This window comes from Bubalus bubalis, chromosome 1, assembly GCF_019923935.1.
Source record: "Bubalus bubalis isolate 160015118507 breed Murrah chromosome 1, NDDB_SH_1, whole genome shotgun sequence".
Classification (NCBI taxonomy): domain Eukaryota; kingdom Metazoa; phylum Chordata; class Mammalia; order Artiodactyla; family Bovidae; genus Bubalus; species Bubalus bubalis.
In genome coordinates, this window is record NC_059157.1 from 111,698,106 (window position 1) to 111,718,705 (window position 20,600).

Below are 20,600 nucleotides of genomic sequence, written 5' to 3' on the forward strand. Positions count from 1 at the left end.
GGTTATGATATGTAGCATTTCCCAAACTTGTTTGACTGTGGAATATTTTTTCAGGGTATCTTGTAGACCGAGTGTTCCAAGGAATCCTCTTTAGTAAACACTGGTTTCTATCTCACTTTGGCCTAGATATATCCATGATTCTAAAGTATTTATTCAGCACCTAATGTAGTGCTACAGCCACAACACAGTACTAAATAGTTTCTTGGGAGAGAGATGGCAGGTGCCTGAGGTCTATGTGTGCTCCTTATGTAGTAGTAGTCACCGAGTCCATCCAGACAGAAGGATGGCATTATATGCAGAAAAAAGCATAAGCCATGGTATGGTCTTCATTCAGTTACAGAATAAAAGATTCGTATTTATAGTATTTTAATTTATTTTTAAAATGACTGCCTTGTAAAAAGTATAGCTCTGGGATTTGGTGAACAATAGCTTCCTGACTATTTCAGAGGAAATTTGGCCATCTCTCCTTGTACCCTCAATCTCAATCCTTCATGAGGTAATTTTAATTATTTTGAATTTGTTTTTATTGATGTATAACTTAAATAAAGTATACAAATCTGAAAGGCTTAAATGTACAATTGGATGAATTTTTACATATGTATCACCATCACCTAGGTCACTCTCACTGGTATCTTTGTACCCTCAATATTTCCATGTCTTGCCTTCAAATTCTTCTTTAGAGGTAGTCTTGTCCTAGAAATAATGGCAAATATCTTATGGCTGTAAACAAAAAAAAATATTATTAACCTTTCTTTTTCTATCTTCTTTGTCTTATTGTCACTACCTGCAAAAATTTAAAAGAATCACTTAATATTTGTTGCCTTCCTTTCACACTCTTCATTATCACTCCTTCAGTTCAATTCAGTCACTCGGTCATGTCCAACTCTGCAACCCCATGAACCGCAGCACGCCAGGCTTCCTGGTCTATCACCAACTCCCGGAGTCCACCCAAATCCATGTCCATTGAGTCAGTGATGCCATCCAACCATCTTATCCTCTGTCATCTCCTTCTCTTCCTGCCCTCAATCTTTCCCAACATCAGGATCTTTTCAAATGAGTTAGCTCCTTGCATCAGGTGGCCAAAGTATTGGAGTTTCAGCTTCAACATCGGTCCTTCCAATGAACACCCAGGACTTATCTCCTTTAGGATGGACTGGTTGGATCTCCTTGCAGTCCAAGGGACTCTCAAGAGTCTTCTCCAACACCACAGTTCAAAAGCATCAATTCTTCGGCACTCAGCTTTCTTTATAGTCTAACTCCCACATCCATACATGACCACTGGAAAAACTATAGCCTTGACTAGATGGACCTTTGTTGACAAAGTAATGTCATAACTTTCCTTCCAAGGAGTAAGCGTCTTTTAATTTCATGCTGCAATCACCATCTGTAGTGATTTTGGAGCCCCCCAAAATAAAGTCAGCCACTGTTTCCACTGTTTCTCCATCTATTTGCCATGAAGTGATGGGACTGGATGCCATGATCTTTGTTTTCTGAATGTTGAGCTTTAAGCCAACTTTTTCACTCTCTTCTTTCACTTTCATCAAGAGGCTCTTTAGTTCTTCTTCACTTTCTGCCATAAGGGTGGTGACATCTTAGGGCAGAGTAATACAGTGCAGTGCAATATAATCCAGTTAGATTCAATTTAATTTCATCGATTTTAATACAATAAATGTTTATTGAGCAGCTTCTATTTGTCCAAAGAACTGTGAGGGATAAGCAGATAAGACATAATACCTGCTTCACATTGCTCATGGTCAACTAGCTTTAATACAGAACAGATTATGGTAAGTGCAATAATAGTATAAGTCATCTTTTTATCCTATTGAAATTCCTCTCTCTAAGATCACTGGTAATGATGCCGTCAAACTGAGTGATCTTTTGTAAATTCTTATTCATGTTGAGCATTTTAGTCTGTTTATTGCTCCTATATTCTTGAAACTTCCTGGGCTTCTCTAACACTGTATTTTCTGGTTCTTTTACTTTTTTGGATTCTTCCAAATTTAGGTTGTTTTGTGTTTTTTTTTTTGCTTTTTGTTTATTTCACTCTTTCCTGAATGTAGGCATTTCCCCAGTGTGTACCTTTTACCCTTTTCCCTTTCTCCAGATTTTCCCTTAGCAAGTTCCGTGGTGTCAATTTTAGCTATATGCTGATGTCTCCTCAAACTCTATAATCTTAACCTATCACTCAAGCCCCAAGTGTGCATTGTAACTGCACATTAGCATTCATCTCCTGGATATTCCACCTTATCCTCTCTCCTAGCTTCCCTATACTTCTGCATCCAATCAGCTTTTAAATTCTACCAATTCTGTTTCTATATTATGTCTCATATTCCTCCTACCTCAACACTGAGTCACCACTACTCTAGTTTTGGTTTTCTTGAGGCTCTGAACTGGACTATTATAATGGATATGTGTGACGTTTTCATTGTTTCCCGTAATCGTTGTTCATAATTGAATCCTTGCACTACTGTCAAATTAATTTTCCTAAAAGAAATCTCCGTTCACATTACTACTCTGCTCAACATTTCTACTAACACATTGTCTACTAATCTCATCCAACTTACCTTTCTGCTCTTATTGTCATACTTACTCCCTTTCAAGAATGTCCAATAGATGAACCAAATACTAATATTTACCTAATGATAGCCAGGAACATCTCTTTTCTATGTCTGTTTCTACTTCATGAAATCTCTTTCTTCCCCAGCCTTCCACATCCAAACTCTTTAAGGCTCAGTTCACATGCCACCTATGCAATGGAATATCCTCTGCCCCTTACTTTTCACCACTAACCAGAATTAATCTAATATTCTCTGAACTCCCTATTTTTCACCCTCACATGACAAATTCTCTCTTATAACTATGTGTATATGAATCTAATATCTTCTTCCAAACACTTAGAAGACAGCCTCATTTTTAGTTTTTTATCCACAGCACTTAAAACAGTGCCTGGTACATAGGAGGCCCACAAAAAACATTTCAGTTAATAAATATATCAGCCTCAGATGAACATAGGCAGAAGACTGAGGGTAGGTGTGGGCAGGTGTGAAGATGACTTTTATTTTGTTGTGGGTATTGTGGTTGCTTTTAAAATAACAAAATTCTTTGAGGGATGAATAGGTATCTCTTTCAAAGGAAAGTGGGTTGGAGAAAACATGAATAACTTGTTCTTTAGGGATGTGTGGGGGTGTGGTGAGCTCACATGTTCAAAGACAATGATGACAAAAACATGAACAAATATTTCAAACTCCTTTCCTTTTCTTCAGAAGTTAGCTTCAGGATGAAAAATTTCCCGTAACATTAGAAACATTGCTCAGACCTTCAAACCACAATTTTCTGAATTTAGTACACAGCATATATTAAAGGTACTTCCTCTATATGAAGTCCCAGAATCCTAGCTTTGTTAAGAGAAAATGGGCACCCACAGTCCCTGACTTTTGTACAAAGAACTCACTGTGTCAGGAGAGAGGTGAAACTTCCTTCAGGGCTACATGTAGGAGAGAGTAGCCAGTAGGTACACAATGAAAAACAATTTTTTAAACATGGATACTGGCTTTTTACTGTTTCTATAAGTATCTACTGAGAAGGTTAATTACATGCTCAGATGCTATTTTTGATGCCAAGTTGCTTTTAAGAGAGAATAACATTTTTAGTCATAGTCCCTAGTGTTGGTTTATACCTGTGACCTGTGACCTGTGCCTGTCAGTCTGGTCTCCTGATTATGGCAATCACTAAAAGCCCCTCTCTTAAGTGTGTTTTGCCAAATATACTTTTGGATGTCTTTTCTACACTTCCTCTTTCTCTGAGTGGGTCTATAGCATATCCTTCCCCCTATCTTTTTTGTCTGGTCCGAGCTGACCCTCTTTATGCTAGGTCTCTTCCTTTGTCACAGTAGGTCTCTGCCTATTGCACATACCCCTTCTCAGTTCCTAAACTCTAATTTAAAATGTCTCTGGCTTTTTATATTCTTATGGAGAAATAAAATTTAAAACTTCCTTTTCCCTTTCCTTTTTCCACATTAACTTGTTCATAAAACTGAAGGAATGCGGACTGTAAGAAAGAAGTTCTAGACCTAATTCTAATCCTAATTAGCATGGCACTTTTTCACTTTCCTCATTTGCAAATGGAAGACTGAAGTCTGTCTGAAGCAGATCTCTGTCCTGTGGTTAGGACTGTAACATCCCCAATGACAACTGCATTTCAAATGCAGAATTTCCAAGTCTCTCTTGACTTCTCTCTTCTGTTAAAGTTCTCTGCTGTTAGCTTCCTCACTTATATTCTTCATATTTTAGACTAATTCCTTGAATCTTTCACCTAGAAGGTAGGCTTGTTTTTCTTTTAAGGCAGTTATACTTCTCTCACTTGTTTAGTCCAACAATCTGATATTGCCCTGATCTCCCAACACAGACTATCACTCCAGCTCAAACTCCTTTTATGTTTTCTCTGTGATGATTTAGCATACATCATCTATTTTGTGTTCATAATAGCTGGCCTTTTGTCAGTTACTTTTTATTCCGTTTCTTTCTATTCATTCTTTTTGTTCCAATGAAGAAAACTTTTCTCCAGAAGACACTACAAGGCCTTTTAGGAAAGCCTGTCCCTTCCTTTTTCTTATCTCCTATTTCCCATTATAAACCCTCTAAGATCTTTTCCCTGGTGAGCCAACCTAGAATATTTGGCATTTAGAATGAGAAATCCACATCCTGAGGTTTCTGGCATCTCCAGCCTCTCTTTGCTATCTTCCTTCTTTTTTTTTTTTATTCCACTTTAGCACATGGTACTTTAAAATTTGCAGAAGTAAGCTATATAATTTCTAAGGTTCCTTCTAGTACTAATATTCTACTTATATGTAAAGAGAATTCTGGTGTCCCAATACACATAATACACATTGTATATTTGATTGCATGCCATGTTTCAGTGTGTGTATCTCAACGCAGGTTCCTACTGGAATTCCTCACTCTTTCACTTACTAGTTGTCATTCAGATCTTTTTTTGAAAAACAATATAACGTTTGGGGGGAATGGATACACATATATGTATGGATGAGTCCCTTTCTTTGCTGTGCACCCGAAATGATGTTAGTTGGCTATGCTCCAATAAAAAATATAAAATACTCCAATATAATATACTCCAATATAAAATAAAAAGTTAAAAAAGAAAGAACGAACAGCATAACAATAAGTCCCTATCAACTGCATGAGCTATGTATCACTGAACAGTATGTTCAAAGGCCCTGGCTCCTTTCTTACCCTTGCGAAATAGTCCATGAGGAAACTATGGTGGGGATTACAATAACCTAAGTGTTCAAATTAAACCCTTTACCTCTTTATCCCAGTGACTGTGTTTAAAGAAAGTTCTTTGTTCCCTTATTTTCCTGTTTATATGATTCTTTCTCATTCCTTGGGAAAAAACCTGAGGTCAAACATATCCTGTTCTTCTGGTTCTCCTTTCTTAAAACATTATCTCTCACTACAGATCAAATCTGTTCATGATGTATCTGTACAAGATCAGGGATTCTCTGTGTGGGGTAGGTAGGAAAAAACAGAAAGCATGAGAAAAGAATGTCCCTAATGCTATAGGGTGAAGAGTTACTGTCCCTTTTTCTAGTCTGTTTGCTTCATTCACCATTATTATTTATATTTGCATTTCTCATGTAATTCTTTCCTCCTCCACCCCTTCCTCCTCCTGCTCCATTTATCCTGGCACTGAGAACAGTATGAACTCTGAGTCTGTATTGCTCAAATCTCTGAATTCTGTTTTTAGACTGACTGATTTAACTTTCTCAACAGGACAATCATCTATCTCTCCTTGGTGTATGTGCTTGGCCATGTGATCAAGTCCATGGGTGCCTTACCAATACTGGGGGGACAAATGTTACACACGTAAGTAAAACCATGTAAATCATGTAGATATCTTGTAATCATAAACCTCCTCATTGGAAAAGAACCACTTTTCTCCATTGGACAGGTAAATGTTTCATGGATTCATTATAGATGTTTCTCTATCTTACTAGAGATGTCTCTTTATTTTACAACCTACTATTTTATTGGGCTTCCCTGGTGGCTCAGAGGTTAAAGCGTCTGCCTGCAATGCGGGAGACCCGGGTTCAATCCCTGGGTCAGGAAGATCCCCTGGAGAAGGAAATGGCAACCCACTCCAGTATTCCTGCCTGGAGAATCCCATGGATGGAGGAGCCTGGTGGCCTACAGTCCACGGTGTCGCAAAGAGTTGGACATGATTGAGCGACTTCACTCACTATTTTATTTTTTATTTATATATATATATTTTTTTTTTGCCTTTTGTGGTCATATTTGTTTTTAATTTATATTTATTTTAATTGGAGGCTAATTACTTTACAATATTGTATTAGTTATGCCACACATCAACATGAATCCACCACGGGCGTACATGTGTTCCCCATCCTGAACCCCCCTCCCACATCCCTCCCCATACCATCCCTCCAGGTCATCCCAGTGCACCAGCCCCAAGGATCCTGTATCAAACCTGAACTGGCGATTCGTTTCTTTTATGATATTATACATGTTTCCATGCCATTCCCCAAAATCATCCCACCCTCTCCCTCTCCCACAGAGTCCAGAAGACTCTTCTATACATCTGTGTCTCTTTTGCTGTCTCTCATACAGGGTTATTGTTACCATCTTTCTAAATTCCATATATATGCGTTAGTATACTGTATTGGTGTTTTTCTTTCTGGCTTACTTCACTCTGTATAATAGGCTTCAGTTTCATCCACCTCATTAGAAATGATTCAAATGTATTCTTTTTAATGGCTGCATAATACTCCATCGTGTATATGTACCACAGTGTTCTTATCCATTCATCTGCTGATGGACGTCTAGGTTGCTTCCATGTCCCGGCTATTATAAACAGCGCTGCGATGAACATTGGGGTACACGTGTCTCTTTCAATTCTGGTTTCCTCAGTGTGTATGCCCAGCATTGGGGTTGCTGGGTCACTATTTTATTACACCAAATTGGTTAAGAAAAAATATTTGACTAGTTGAACTCTTTCCTGCTTTATCTGACTGAGCTCATGCGTTTTTATTAAATATTTGGGGACTTGTAGAATTCTCAGTTAGCATCCTTTTCACAGAAGCTCTATATATGCTTGAAGAGATGAAAATCTTAATGCCCTCCATATTCATTCACCTGTTTACCCATCCACACATTGTACTTTAACAGAGTTTTAAAAAATGTCCATGATACTTCTTTATAGTATATTGTAGAATTAATATTCAAAGCTTGAATTATTTCCATTTATGTGTAGTTCTATATATTCCAGTTGCTGTGTCCCTCTTTGTTAAGTTATTGATGTTTATACTGCCAGAGAATCTTGATAGGTTCTGACGTTTGTTGGTTCGGTCAGAGAGGATTAGACTTGTTCAAGAAGCAGGTTATATATATTTGTGTTTATAATGTAGCTAGACATGTATTCTCCATTGAGTTAAGAATTTTGTTTGAGATTTAATGGATATTAGCTTAAAGCTCAACATTCAGAAAACAAAGATCATGGCATCCGGTCCCATCACTTCATGGGAAATAGATGGGGAAACAGTGGAAACAGTGTCAGACTTTATTTTTTTGGGCTCCAAAATCACTGCAGATGGTGACTGCAGCCATGAGATTAAAAGACGCTTACTCCTTGGAAGGAAAGTTATGACCAACCTAGATAGCATATTCAAAAGCAGAGACATTACTTTTCCAACAAAGGTCCGTCTAGTCAAGGCTATGGTTTTTCCAGTGGTCATGTACGGATGTGAGAGTTGGACTGTGAAGAAAGCTGAGTGCCAAAGAATTGATGCTTTTTGAACTGTGGTGTTGGAGAAGACTCTTGAGAGTCCCTTGGACTACAAGGAGATCCAACCAGTCCATTCTGAAGGAGATCAGCCCTGGGATTTCTTTGGAGAGAATGATGCTGAAGCTGAAACTCCAGTACTTTGGCCACCTCATGCGAAGAGTTGACTCATTGGAAAAGACTCTGATGCTGGGAAGGATTGGGGGCAGGAGGAGAAGGGGACGACAGAGGATGAGATGGCTGGATGGCATCACCGACTCGATGGACATGAGTCTGAGTGAACTCCGGGAGTTGGTGATGGATAGAGAGGCCTGGCGTGCTATGATTCATGGGGTTGCAAAGAGTCAGACACGACTGAGCAACTGAACTGAACTGAACTGAGATACCTTATTATTGTTGTCCCATCAGAAATCACTGACATTTCTTCCATTAGTTATGACTAACTTAAGATTTTATTTTGTGGTTACTAAGAATATGTGGGATAAAGGTTCACAAGGTCTTTCTATTGACATGTCCCTTTGACTATGATGATATTGAGAACAGAATCTTAACTCTGGAGGTCCTTGAGTATCAGCTTCTATATGTTGCACACATGAGGTAAATTAAACTATCAGGGACAAAATCTTCCCATGTAATGATACTTTCTGGCAGAAACTCAAGGATTATGAAGATTGTAAGTGCTCCTGAGTCTCTCCCAGGAGGAAGCCATTGGGAAGTGCCCACAATATAGAAATGTGATGGAGGTCGTGCCCTTGTACACATATTTTTTCTCTTATAGCTCTATATTCCATTTCTACAGTTGTGTTTAGTATCAGTATGGTTAGTACTCTCACATTTCCATTTCAGAGTCCTGTCAATGGTCGGCCTGAGTCTAATAGCTTTGGGGACAGGAGGTATCAAACCCTGTGTGGCAGCTTTTGGTGGAGACCAATTTGAAGAAAAACATGTAAGAGTCCTGTCATTTCTGTATTTTCAAGAATTAGAGCAGGCATTAAATTGACAGGTAGCCATTTGCTAAGACTGAAATAATCCAGTAGTTAGAACATATCTGAGTAGTGTTCAGTGCTGGGTACTGATCATTAATGAAGAGAAAAATGGAAACATTTCAAAGGAATATGACCAGGACTAAAAAGATGCAGCTTAGGAAGAAAAATTGATGGAAATGAAGATATTTAGACTGGATAAAATAAGACTTAAAAGAGAATATTATAACTATCTATAGATACTGGAAGTTGTTGTTGTTTAGTCACTCAGTCGTGTCCAACTCTTTGCGACCCCATGGGCTGCAGCACACCAGCCATCCCTGTCCGTGGGATTTTCCAGGTGAGAATACTGGAGTGGGTTGCCATTTCTTTCTCCAGAGGATCTTCCCAACCCAGGGATCAAACCTATGTCTCCTGCATTGCAGGCAGATTCTTTACCTTCTGAGTTACTCCCTTTATATAGATATTGGAAGGATGTCAGTAATTAAACCAAAGATCAATGAGAGAAAGCTATAGGAAGTTAGCTTTTCACTTGGTGAAAGGAAAAACTTCAAATATTAATGAGTTCACTCTCACTTAAGGTATTTAAGAAGTTACATGGTCATCACTTTGGGAATGGGAGGTGATAAGTAGTTTGGAGATGATATAAGCATCTCTAGCTTTGGGATTCTATGAAGGAGAAAATGACCATTTGGAATAAAACAGAATGAATATCTTTAGATGATCCTGTCTTGATGATCATTCCTTCTTTTCCTAGACACTTTCCACTGTCCATGGGGGGTGGGGGGACAGTATGAATAAAGGTAAAAACATACCTGTTAAGGAAGCAGTGACAACTAGGCAAGAAAAATACTCTATTCTTAGATCAACCAACATTTCTAGCTTCCTCTTTTTACCTCTCAGTTTCCCTTTTTGACAGTCTTCATGTATTATTCCCTCTTCTATAGCTATTTATCATGTTTCTTTTATCATGTTTGTTTTTTACTCTGTTCTTTCTCTGTATCATGTCTTCCTGCATTTCTCTAACCTTTCAGACCATGTGGGTTATTTTATATTCTTTATCTACCCAAGGGTTCATAGATTATAATTGCTTGCTAACCTTAGAGAAATCACCAAACTCTGGCAAGTGGGATTCTATGCACAATGAATTCTATACATAGATGAATGGAGCAGGTTTAAATGGGGACCAGAAGAGGAAACAGAACACACCATAAATGGAAAATGGAGATTGTGCTGATGTGTCAGGGGAGTCAGAATGAAGCACAGAAGTGCATAATGAATAAAGTGTCAGCAACTTTATTTGAAAGCTGCTTCATTTTGTAAGTGCTCCACAAAGATATTTCAGTAATAGGACAAACCCACTTCCAAGTTTCCACTGGCCACTGCCCAGCCCACAGACTTTCTTTAATAGTCTCTGGCAGACATCCCATGAGCATTAGGTAAATTATTCTGTTTGATCAACAATTTACTCAACTGTTCCATATTCTAGTCCCATTCCTACCACACATTCCACAAAATCTATTATTTAACTCAGCCACTCATTCACTAACTTAATTCAGTTTAATAAACATTTACTGAATCTAATATAAGACAGGTGCTATGCTAGTGATGCTTGTGAGGATTACAGAAAATAATAAGTTTTTTTTTTTTTTTCTGCTCTAAAGGAACTCTCAACCTACTGAAACAGAAATTTAATACAGAGACTAATACTAGAATAAACACTATAGGACACAGTACATAGACATAGTATACAAGATGATCATTTTTGCCAATATAAAAGGGTAAAAAAATGTTAAAGACGATTGTACTAGGGTGTGAAAGATAGAGAAATGTTTATTTGGGGTTAGCAAAATATGTGTTAAAATATCTAATATGACATTCACATACTTTGGAGACAGTATCTGAATCGTACCTCTTAATGAGTCTGAAGAGGTGGGGGGTGGACCAAGGAGGCACATTAAACTGATGATTTGTCCTGTTTTGGCTTTTTTTTTTTTTTTTTTCAGGCAGAGGAACGGACTAGATACTTCTCAGTCTTCTACCTCTCCATCAATGCAGGGAGCTTGATTTCTACATTTGTCACACCCATGCTGAGAGGTTGGGATCTTTTCTGAGGGCCTCTGTATAAGCTTTACTCTGCCCAGCCAGAATTCCGTTCAAGGCTTCTTACTGTCTACCTTCTCCTTTTATACAAGTTTGAAAATCTGAGCGAATTTCTTTTAATCTTGATTTGTGTGGCCCAAAAGAAGGATTATGGATTAGGTGTTGGGAGGAAAGAAGATGGCTATGTCTATGACCTCAAAAACCTGAGCTTACAGAACAGAACATCAAAAATTTAAGATTCAGGATTAATTTGGTTTTGTTTTTTCCTGTAGGAGATGTGCAGTGTTTTGGGAAGGACTGCTACGCATTGGCTTTTGGAGTTCCAGGATTGCTTATGCTGATAGCTCTTGGTAAGTGCAGTGAAGGAAACTAATAACCACTGATGCCTTCCACATGGAAAGCATGAGTAAGCACTTTTCACAAACTATTTTATTTAGTCCTCACACAAACCTATTAGGTGTTATTGTAGGGGTTTCCCCTAGACATTGTAGATAAATTAACTGAATAAAGTTAGAAGCCTTAAAAAAAATAGTGCCCACAGTTATATAATAAGCTTCCTGAGAGTTTTAAAAAGACTGATCCTTGGATGCCATGTAGAACCAAATAAATCAGGATCTCTGTGGGATACGGCCGTGGCATCTAAAATTTTTTAAGTATCTAGTTGATTCTAATTGTAGTCACAGTTGAGATGTACTGATCTACATTGCAATATATAATGAGGCAAAGAAAATAATCCTTCCTCTCGAACCAGTTTATTTCATCTGATAACTATCTGGTAACTGGAAGATGTAAAAATTTTGGGGGCCTTTTAAAGCTTCTAGGGTCAGCTGTTTCTGCCTTGCTCTGCAGTGCTTCCAAGAAGTTTGCTTCTGAGCAAAGAGAATAAGAGGAGTTGGATAAGTAGGGGAAAACTGATGCAACTTCGATCAAGTGGCATTCTCTTTACCACTGAGAAACCAGCAATGGAAGAGGAAGAGGAATATATGTGTTGTTTAGTTTACACAGTCTAAGGGGAAACTTGGACATGATTGTTTCTAATCATTGACCTGGAAACCTGTTCTCACACTGAGCCTTTGGGTAACACCCCCCTGGAGGATATCCAGTCCAAACACATAAAGAGCTCAATAAAGGATAAAGAGCCCAGAGACTCACTGTTCCAGCTGATTATTTTCAAACAGAGTTGTGGGGCTAATAATATTACTCAGGCAAGTTGCAATTCCAATTCCAAGGAAATTTATGTGTTAGTTTAGGGCCCAGTGATAATACATTCTGCTTCCTTCTCTCTTCAAAGCCAAATATATTCCTAGTTTTCCTGATTAGTACTATGTCTTTTTCTCTGGATCATTGCATAATATTATTTACATATCATAGTAATTATGAAGATCAAAAGAGATGCTTTTGAAATGTTTACAAATTATGAAATGTTTAATTGAATATTAAATGTTAAGTGTTAGCTGACATCATTAGTTACTTCAGTTTTCTGGGTACTAATAAATCAGTTCTCTGATTTTTCACTATAATTTCATTTATTTGATTTTTTTCACTCATTAATTCATTCAACAAACATCTATTTAATGAACATTTAATGTGTAAGATTCTGTGCTAGGTACTGGGATCACGTTGTTGAATTAGGTAGCTACAGAATTCATACTTTCAAAGGATTTATTTGGTCCAGCAGGAAGAGGGAGACAAAAAAGTAAACAGGATCTTTCAATATAGTATCATCATTGTCACAACTAGAGAAATACAGAGGAAGCTATAAGAACACAGAGGGATACCTAAGACTTTGAGGCTCAGAAAAGCTTTGCCTAAAGAAATGATAGGGAAGGTAAGACCTAAAGCATTAACAGCAGTTAATTAAAGAAGAGATTGAAAGTGAAACAGAAATAGGACATGGTATCTATAAGACAAAGGGTTGAGAAATAGTATGACATATTTGAAGGCCTTGAAGGAACAGAAGAGAAAGAGGAGAAACTGACAGAAACCAGATAATGAAAGGCTTTTAACTTATTAAGGAATTAGAACTTTATCAAGAGAATAGTAGGGAGCTTCAAAAGGGTTTTAAATAAAGGAATGATCATTAGATGTTTATTTTCCAGTGGTATTTCTGACTGTAATGTGGAAAAAAAATGGATTAAGGGTGAGACAAAGGATACTCTTTGTCTTGATTATTGAATTTTTGGTACTTCCTTAAATTTTGTGTTCAAGGTGAGTGCCTACCTTAGCTCACCTTCTTCAGCACTGACAGAACTGACAAACTTGATATGATTAGATGTGTGAAAGTAAGAGAGAAGATAAGCCAGTACTGAATGCGGCATTCTGACTTGAGCAAATGGGTGGATAGTAGGAGTATGGTCTAAGGGAGACTAGGCTTGGGGCAATACTAATGAATTTAGTTTTGGATATGTAACATTTAGATGTTTTTGGAACATCTAATTGGGAGTATCAAACTTTTAAATCTATATTTATTTGGAAATACAGGTTTAAAGTCCAGAATAAATGTCTGGGCTGTAGATATAGAGCCGGAGCTATTAGTATATGGATAGCAATTAAGTCAGGAAAATAGATGGAATGACTAAGAGTATGATAAAAGAGAACAAGGATAGGACCTTGAGGAATACCAATATTTAAAAGACAAACAAATGAGCTAAGCAGCAGGCATTAGAAATAAACAAGTTATGGCAACTATTTACAAGGAATTTTGTTGTCCTGGTGAAAAATTAAGTTCTCTTCACTGTGATAAGTGCAGAAATAAAGATATCTACAAGGATGTACAGCAAAGGCAATAATTAAGTTGCGCTGAAGCCATTCAAATAAAGATTCACTAAAGAAAAGTTGGGGAAGAGCTCTCCAGGTAGAGAAAAAAACTGCAAATGGAGAGGTAGAAAACAGAACGTGGCATTTTGAAACTAGGGTGATTTCAATAATACCGCAATCAGATCTTTAGGGGACAATCTCCATGACATAAACCTTTAGAATAATGTTTCAAATTTGTATGGGAATGAGTCTTATTGTAATGAAAACTTAATAGTAATTATTTTCTCCAATATGTGGATTGTCAACTGTTGATGTATTTATATTATTAATATTAAAGAGATTATTCAGTGTTAGGCATACTTTTATACAAGCCAGCATTTATTTATAAGTTGTTGTATTTCCTTTAAGATGAAAATGTGTTGACTCAAATTTTGTATTTGAATTAGGTAAAGGATTCAGCAGTTAAACAAACAAAAAAAGACAGGTAAAGAAGGGAAAGCCCACAGATGAGACTAAAAACGAATGCCCAAAGTAATAGTAGTTCTACCTTGGATACCAAGAGGATTTCAGGAAGGGGATCATTCAGAGTAACAAATATTACTGACTGGGAAAGCAAGATAAAGGTGAAAAATGTCCATTAAATATGGTGACACAAAGGTCTTTGATTTGATGATATCAGTTATGGTAGACTGGTGGAGTTTCAAGAATAATTAGAGCAGATTGGGAAGTGAATAAAATGAATGAAAGAGAAAACAGTAAGAAGTTATAGCTGAAAGGTGACATGGAGTCAGGAGAGGATATTAAGCATGCTTGATTATTATTAGGAACACTCCAGTAAAGAAAGATGTTGAAGATGTAAGGTAAGACAGTATGATCAATACGAAAGCACACATGGTAGAATTGTATTTACACAAGAGGAGGAACATTACCTTCATGTAACTGGAGAGAGGAGGGGATAGGTATGGATACAAATATTAATAGGTTTGGTGGCAGGAGTTGAGGGAGTTTTCATTTGAAGCCTTCTATTTTCTTTGTGAAGTAAGAGGCAACAATGTCTACTAGTGGAAGTAAATGTTAGAGAAACTCAAGGTCCCTACCCATCTTCTTCAGTTAAGTGGCCTTCAAATTTAAGTGTGACCTTGTCAAGTTGATCACCTGACCTTTTTATCACTGCATTGTCACATTTTAGACCAGAATTCCTGAGAAGTTCAGCCCCTTTCTAGAATCATTATTAGTTTCAAGAGCTGTCTATTTCCCATCCAAAATTTTCTGCTTGTCCAGATACCTTTTTTATCTGCCCACTTGTCTCAGGATTAGCATTCTTTATCTGAACTTTTTTTTTTAATCAACAATAAGGCCATGGTAAGTGGTAAAGCATGCTATTTGGAGAAGTTTGGGAGAAACTCAGAGGATAATAAAGAAAAAGTGGTAGAGTGAGCCTGACAGAAAAGAATGGAGAAAGTAGAAAGTTAAGATAGAGAAAAATAGGGTGAGTCAGGCATTCTGGATGTAAGGATATTGGAGATTGTTACTGAAGGCAATGGCACCCCACTCCAGTACTTTTGCCTAGAAAATCCCATGGACAGAGGAGCCTGGTAGGCTGCAGTCCATGGGGTCGCTAGAGTCGGACACGACTGAGCGACTTCCTTTTCACTTTTCACTTTCATGCATTGGAGAAGGAAATGGCAACCCACTCCAGTGTTCTTGCCTAGAGAATCCCAGGGACGGGGAAGCCTGGTAGGCTGCCGTCTATGGGGTCGCACAGAGTCGGACATGACTGAAGCGACTTAGCAGCAGCAGCACTGGCCACTGAAGAAGGCATTTTTGGTACAGGAGCTGCTAGAGGGACATCTTTCTTGCTGGAGCCGGGAAATCCATTCAAGAGGAAAGTATATTGGAGATGGTACCAAAATGGAGCTTTCCCACAAATTTTAGTAAATTTAATACACGTTGGCCACCTGATGCGAAGAGCTGACTCATTTGAAAAGACCCTGATGCTGGGAAAGATTGAGGACAGGAGGACAAGGGGACGACAGAAGATGAGATGGTTGGATGGCATCACTGACACAATGGACACGGGTTTGGGTAAACTCTGGGAGTTGGTGATGAACAGTAAGTCCTGGCGTGCTGCAGTTCATGGGGCCGCAAAGAGTCGGACACAACGGAGCGACTGAACTGAACTGAATATACTTGGAAAAAAACCTTACAATTTTATAATTGTAAAAGTAATATCTCATTGCTGGTATACAGAAAATGAAGTAAAAACAAGAAAATTAAATTCACCTACAGATAGCTGCGGAGATGTGGTTAAAAGATAAACATATGCGTTGAGAGAGAATGAGCTCAGGAACAGAAATAAAACAGAAAAGAATTGTTTTAGGAATAATGAATAGTGGTTAGAAGATACAGTGGCAAATACAGAGTGATGAAAGGAAAAGTGGGAAGCAGCTGGTTGTGGGAAACTCTGTTGCAGATAGGGGTCACGTCTTTTTTATCTTTATTTTCAGCTGTGTCAGGCAAAGTATGTGATGCAAGAATCAATGAATGAGGTCCTTTATGGTGGTTAACAGTATAGATTTTTGCGTAGACAGGCCTCGGTTAAAGAAGGTAGTTTCTGATCTTACTACCAAGCTGTAAAAAGGAATTGAAAGAGGCATAACTTAGCAGAGGTGGGTTGAGGGTGGGGTGTCAGTGCTGGAAGGGAACACTGGGGTCTAGAATATGTTTTTTTATCTGGTCTTAGTTACATGGGTGTGTTCACTTGTAAAAATTCATTAAGTTATACATCTATTATTTACTTGTTCTTATATTTTAATAATTTATTTCATATCATTTAAAAGATTATATCAAACAAAGTTTGCTGCTACTGCTAAGTCACTTTAGTCGTGTCCGACTCTGTGCGACCCCATAGACGGCAGCCCACCAGGCTCCCCCGTCCCTGGGATTCTCCAGGCAAGAACACTGGAGTGGGTTGCCATTTCCTTCTCCAATGCATGAAAGTGAAAAGTGAAAGTGAAGTTGCTCAGTCATGTCCAAACCTCAGCGACCCCATGGACTGCAGCCTTCCAGGCTCCTCCGTCCATAGGATTTTCCAGGCAAGAGTACTGGAGTGGGGTGCCATTGCCTTCTCCAAACAAAATTTAGTGATTTCAAAAATAAATAATGAAAAACAGTGTAGTTTCTGGCAATTTCCATCTGTGCAATCTTGTACAACTTGCTTAACTCCTTAACCCTTGATTTCTTTATATGTAAAATGCTTTTCAGTTTAAATCAGTACTATTCAAATGCTTTACACTTTACATATAATAATAAACCTTCAAGAGATAATTATTGATAATAATAACCATCAGGATAATAATGAATTTGGGAAAATCCATTTCAGGAGTTAGGACTTACTAGGTAGGTCTTGGAAACAAGATTTTAATTTGGCAGCAGATAAGGAGAAACGAACAGGGATTAAGAAACTACTTGGTGGCCATTTTGAAAATAGAGGGTAGAAGTTGTGAGGTCCTATATGAGTCATAGCCCTGGGGATGCAGAGAGGGGACAGGCAGGAAATACACTGAAGATAGAGGGTCAGTGAAAGTTGATAATATATTAGATGTAGAGATGAGATAGAAGACGGAGAATTCAGAGGTGACTTTCATTTCTGTGATTACAGGAAAGTCTACACATTGACCATTTTATTTTTCTCTTGCTCCCGTAGTTTTTATGACTCCAAAGTCAGGGAGCATCAGTCAGTTTCCACCCTTTATGAGATGTGTCAATCATTCCTACATTTCAGCAGTGTGTCCTTAGTGTTGACAACTAAATGTGCTAAATGAGAAGCTAAGAACTTTGTTTATCTACTGCAGTTGTGTTTGCAATGGGAAGTAAACTATACAGAAAACCACCTCCTGAAGGAAACATACTGAATCAAGTGGTCAAATGTATCTGGGTAAGTTCATGAATTGTTTGCCTGCCTTTTTCAATCACAAGAAAAAAAATGCAGTTCTGAGCCTATAGGCCTTCAAACATGGGTATACACTTTTCTCAATGACCTCTGCACTGCTTCTGTGACTTTTGGAAAGTGGGGTTGACCAAACATCACTTGATGCCTCTGCTGCTGCTGCTGCTAAGTCGCTTCAGTCGTGTCCAACTTTGTGCGACCCCATAGATGGCAGCCCATCAGGCTCCCCCGTACCTGGGATTCTCCAGGCCAGAACACTGGAGTGGGTTGCCATTTCCTTCTCCAATGCATCAAAGTGAAAAGTGAAAGGGAAGTCGCTCAGTCAGGTCCGACTCTTAGCGATCTCATGGACTGCAGCCTACCAGGCTCCTCCGTCCATGGGATTTTCCAGGCAAGAGTACTGGAGTGGGGTGCCATTGCCTTCTCCAAGCTAAAAATAATATAATCATTTTTAAAAACTGGCAAAAGTTTTCTGAAATGTAGTTACATATGTTAAAATTGTATTTCAAATATTCTGAAATTCAATGTGTGATGAAATCAAAAGGTTAGATTAAGTCACTCAAGAGTATGTGTGTCTAAGGGAAGATACAGTGAAATGGAAAAGGCAGGGGATGGGTTTTTTGTTTGTTTTTTCCTCTCTTCTGATATCTATGCTCTGCCCTAGTTTGCCATTTCCAGCCGTTTCAAGAACCATTCTGGGGACAATCCCAAGCGAGAGCACTGGCTGGACTGGGCAGCTGAGAAATACCCAGTAAGTTGAACTGCAGAAACATCTGATGCCTCCATAGAGTTTTTCCTAATAACCAAACTGATTCTCTCCTACTGTATTTGACCTCTTCTCTTACTGTTCTGGGCCATTTCTACTCCAAGCAAGAAATCCTTAACTGCCAATTCAGCCTATTCCTTCTTCCTCCTCTTTGCAGAAGCAGCTCATTATGGATGTGAAGGCACTGACCAGGGTACTGTTCCTTTATATCCCATTGCCCATGTTCTGGGCGCTTTTGGATCAGCAGGTAAGAATAGTTCTTTTGAAAACTACCTCTTCCAGCCCCTTCTCTCTCAAAGGAAAGGGATTTCCTCTAATAGCATCTGTTTGCTGTAGGGCTCACGATGGACCTTGCAAGCCACCAGGATGAATGGGAATTTGGTGAGTAGAAGAGATTTTTTCCAGAGAAGTCTATCATTTTCTTTTTAATCCACACTAAGGGAAAATTTATTTGTGTTTTTGCCTAAAAAGTGACATAAGATTATACCTTTAGCATGAAGTTACTGGGTAGGCAAAGTGACTATTATAAGACAGAATCTTATCTTTGAAAATCAGAAAGGTAAGGATGGAAAGGTTCCAGTGTATACAGCAAGCACTGAGACAATAGCAAATGAAGTGATAGGGAGTGGATAGTGATAGGGAGTAAATAGGGAGCAAATGAAGCCTGGGGAATGGATGTTTCCTCCCAACTATGCCCCACCAAAGCTCCCCTCTTAGCTCAGTCAGTAAAGAATCTGCCTTCAATGCAGGAGACCTGGGTTTAATTCCTGGGTCAGGAAGCTCCCCTGCAGAAGGAAATGGCAACCCACTCCAGTATTCTTGCCTGGAGAATTCCATGGACAGAGGAGCCTGGCAGGCTACAGTCCATGGACTCGCAAGAGTTGGACATGACTTAGCAACCAAACCACCACCACCAGGCACCCCAGGGCACAACTGATTGCTGTGACAACAGAGTTGGCCCAACCTCTCAGGCAGGGTTCACAGCAGGGATCCAGAGGTGGGATATTTTGTTCATGGATACAGAAATAATGGGGAAATTTTAAATATAATTTTCTCTTTTTAAAATTTTCATTCATTGACAAATTCTTCTCTCATTTATTCCCGCTGCCTAGATTATTGTATGTTCTCCTGCCATCTCACTTGTGAAGAAGGCAGGGTGGAATGATGCCAGGATTTTATAAGCCAGTCTGTTTGGAGCTTGCCTAATATAATTTCATCTTTTCCCTTCTTCTGGCTGTCCAGGATTTACCATGGTTGTCTTCCTTTTGACCCTCTGAAGGGTCAAACTTTAAAAACACTGTGTGTTGATGGGAGACTTCACCCTAACCATGATACCTTTTTGTCCTTCACATCTTTACCGCCACGACTACAGTTACTGAGATTAATAAAAACACCCTGACTCTATTCTCTCTCAAGTTAAAAAAGCATAGTGCACAGAAAATAAGATTCTCCCTTATGCCCGTCTGCCTTCAGAAGCCATAGTCTGAGCTTCTATTCCAGCCTATTCCCCCACATACCCTTATAAGGATAATAGTGGCTCTGAACCAAAGACCTGATGGATATTATCTTATGCTTCTCACCTGCTAATTAACAAGATTGTTGATCTAGGCTTTTTTTGTCTTTGTGCCAATATCTTCATGTGATTTGTTGTCATGTTTCAGGGTTTCTTTGTGCTTCAGCCTGATCAGATGCAGGTAGGAGACTTCTCTATATTCTTGGGTACTTATTTTTTCCCTTATCTGTAACTTTACGTGTAGTAGGAGGATTACCAACCATAATTTGATGGTTTTTTTCCCTTCTATGCTGAGGAGGGCTAAACATAGTGATGAAAATATTCTCTTTAAGCCTCACACTTCTCTTTCATATCTTCCCTTAAGCAAGTAGCTCCTGCAAAAACTCCAGGGAGTTTTGAACTCACAGGGAAAGTGTAAGCATTGGATTTTTTTTTCCATGTCAAGTATCATGTTGTCAAAGGAAGTATAACACTTTGTTGTGTGAGCAATGAATTCAGAAGCCCTGTTTATTGGTGACTTCCAGTTATTTTAAACTGTTTGTTTTGTTCAACAGTCCCCAATTCCTTCTTCCCTCTTTCCTTTCTCCTGACCGTGACATTTTTCCCTTGGTTGTGAAACTGGATAAGATCAGAGCAAATGGGAGGGAAGAACTCCTAATTAATTGACAGAAAAACCAGTGCAGAGTGAAACTTGTTCCTTGGGATATTTGGAAGCTA

General features: G+C 38.5%; 1 protein-coding gene across 2 annotated transcripts in view; it reads left to right on the forward strand.

Moving 5' to 3' along the window:
• Positions 1-20,600, forward strand: part of LOC102403840 (solute carrier family 15 member 2) — a 44,299-nt gene that overhangs the window by 4,165 nt on the left and 19,534 nt on the right. For both annotated transcript variants that reach the window (XM_006073417.4, XM_044942508.2), the window contains 9 exons: positions 5,787-5,879; positions 8,659-8,758; positions 10,802-10,892; positions 11,171-11,248; positions 17,510-17,592; positions 18,269-18,355; positions 18,528-18,617; positions 18,707-18,751; positions 20,032-20,064. In XM_006073417.4, coding sequence (XP_006073479.3) covers positions 5,787-5,879; positions 8,659-8,758; positions 10,802-10,892; positions 11,171-11,248; positions 17,510-17,592; positions 18,269-18,355; positions 18,528-18,617; positions 18,707-18,751; positions 20,032-20,064 — 700 coding nt within the window. The remainder of the gene's footprint in view (positions 1-5,786; positions 5,880-8,658; positions 8,759-10,801; positions 10,893-11,170; positions 11,249-17,509; positions 17,593-18,268; positions 18,356-18,527; positions 18,618-18,706; positions 18,752-20,031; positions 20,065-20,600) is intronic.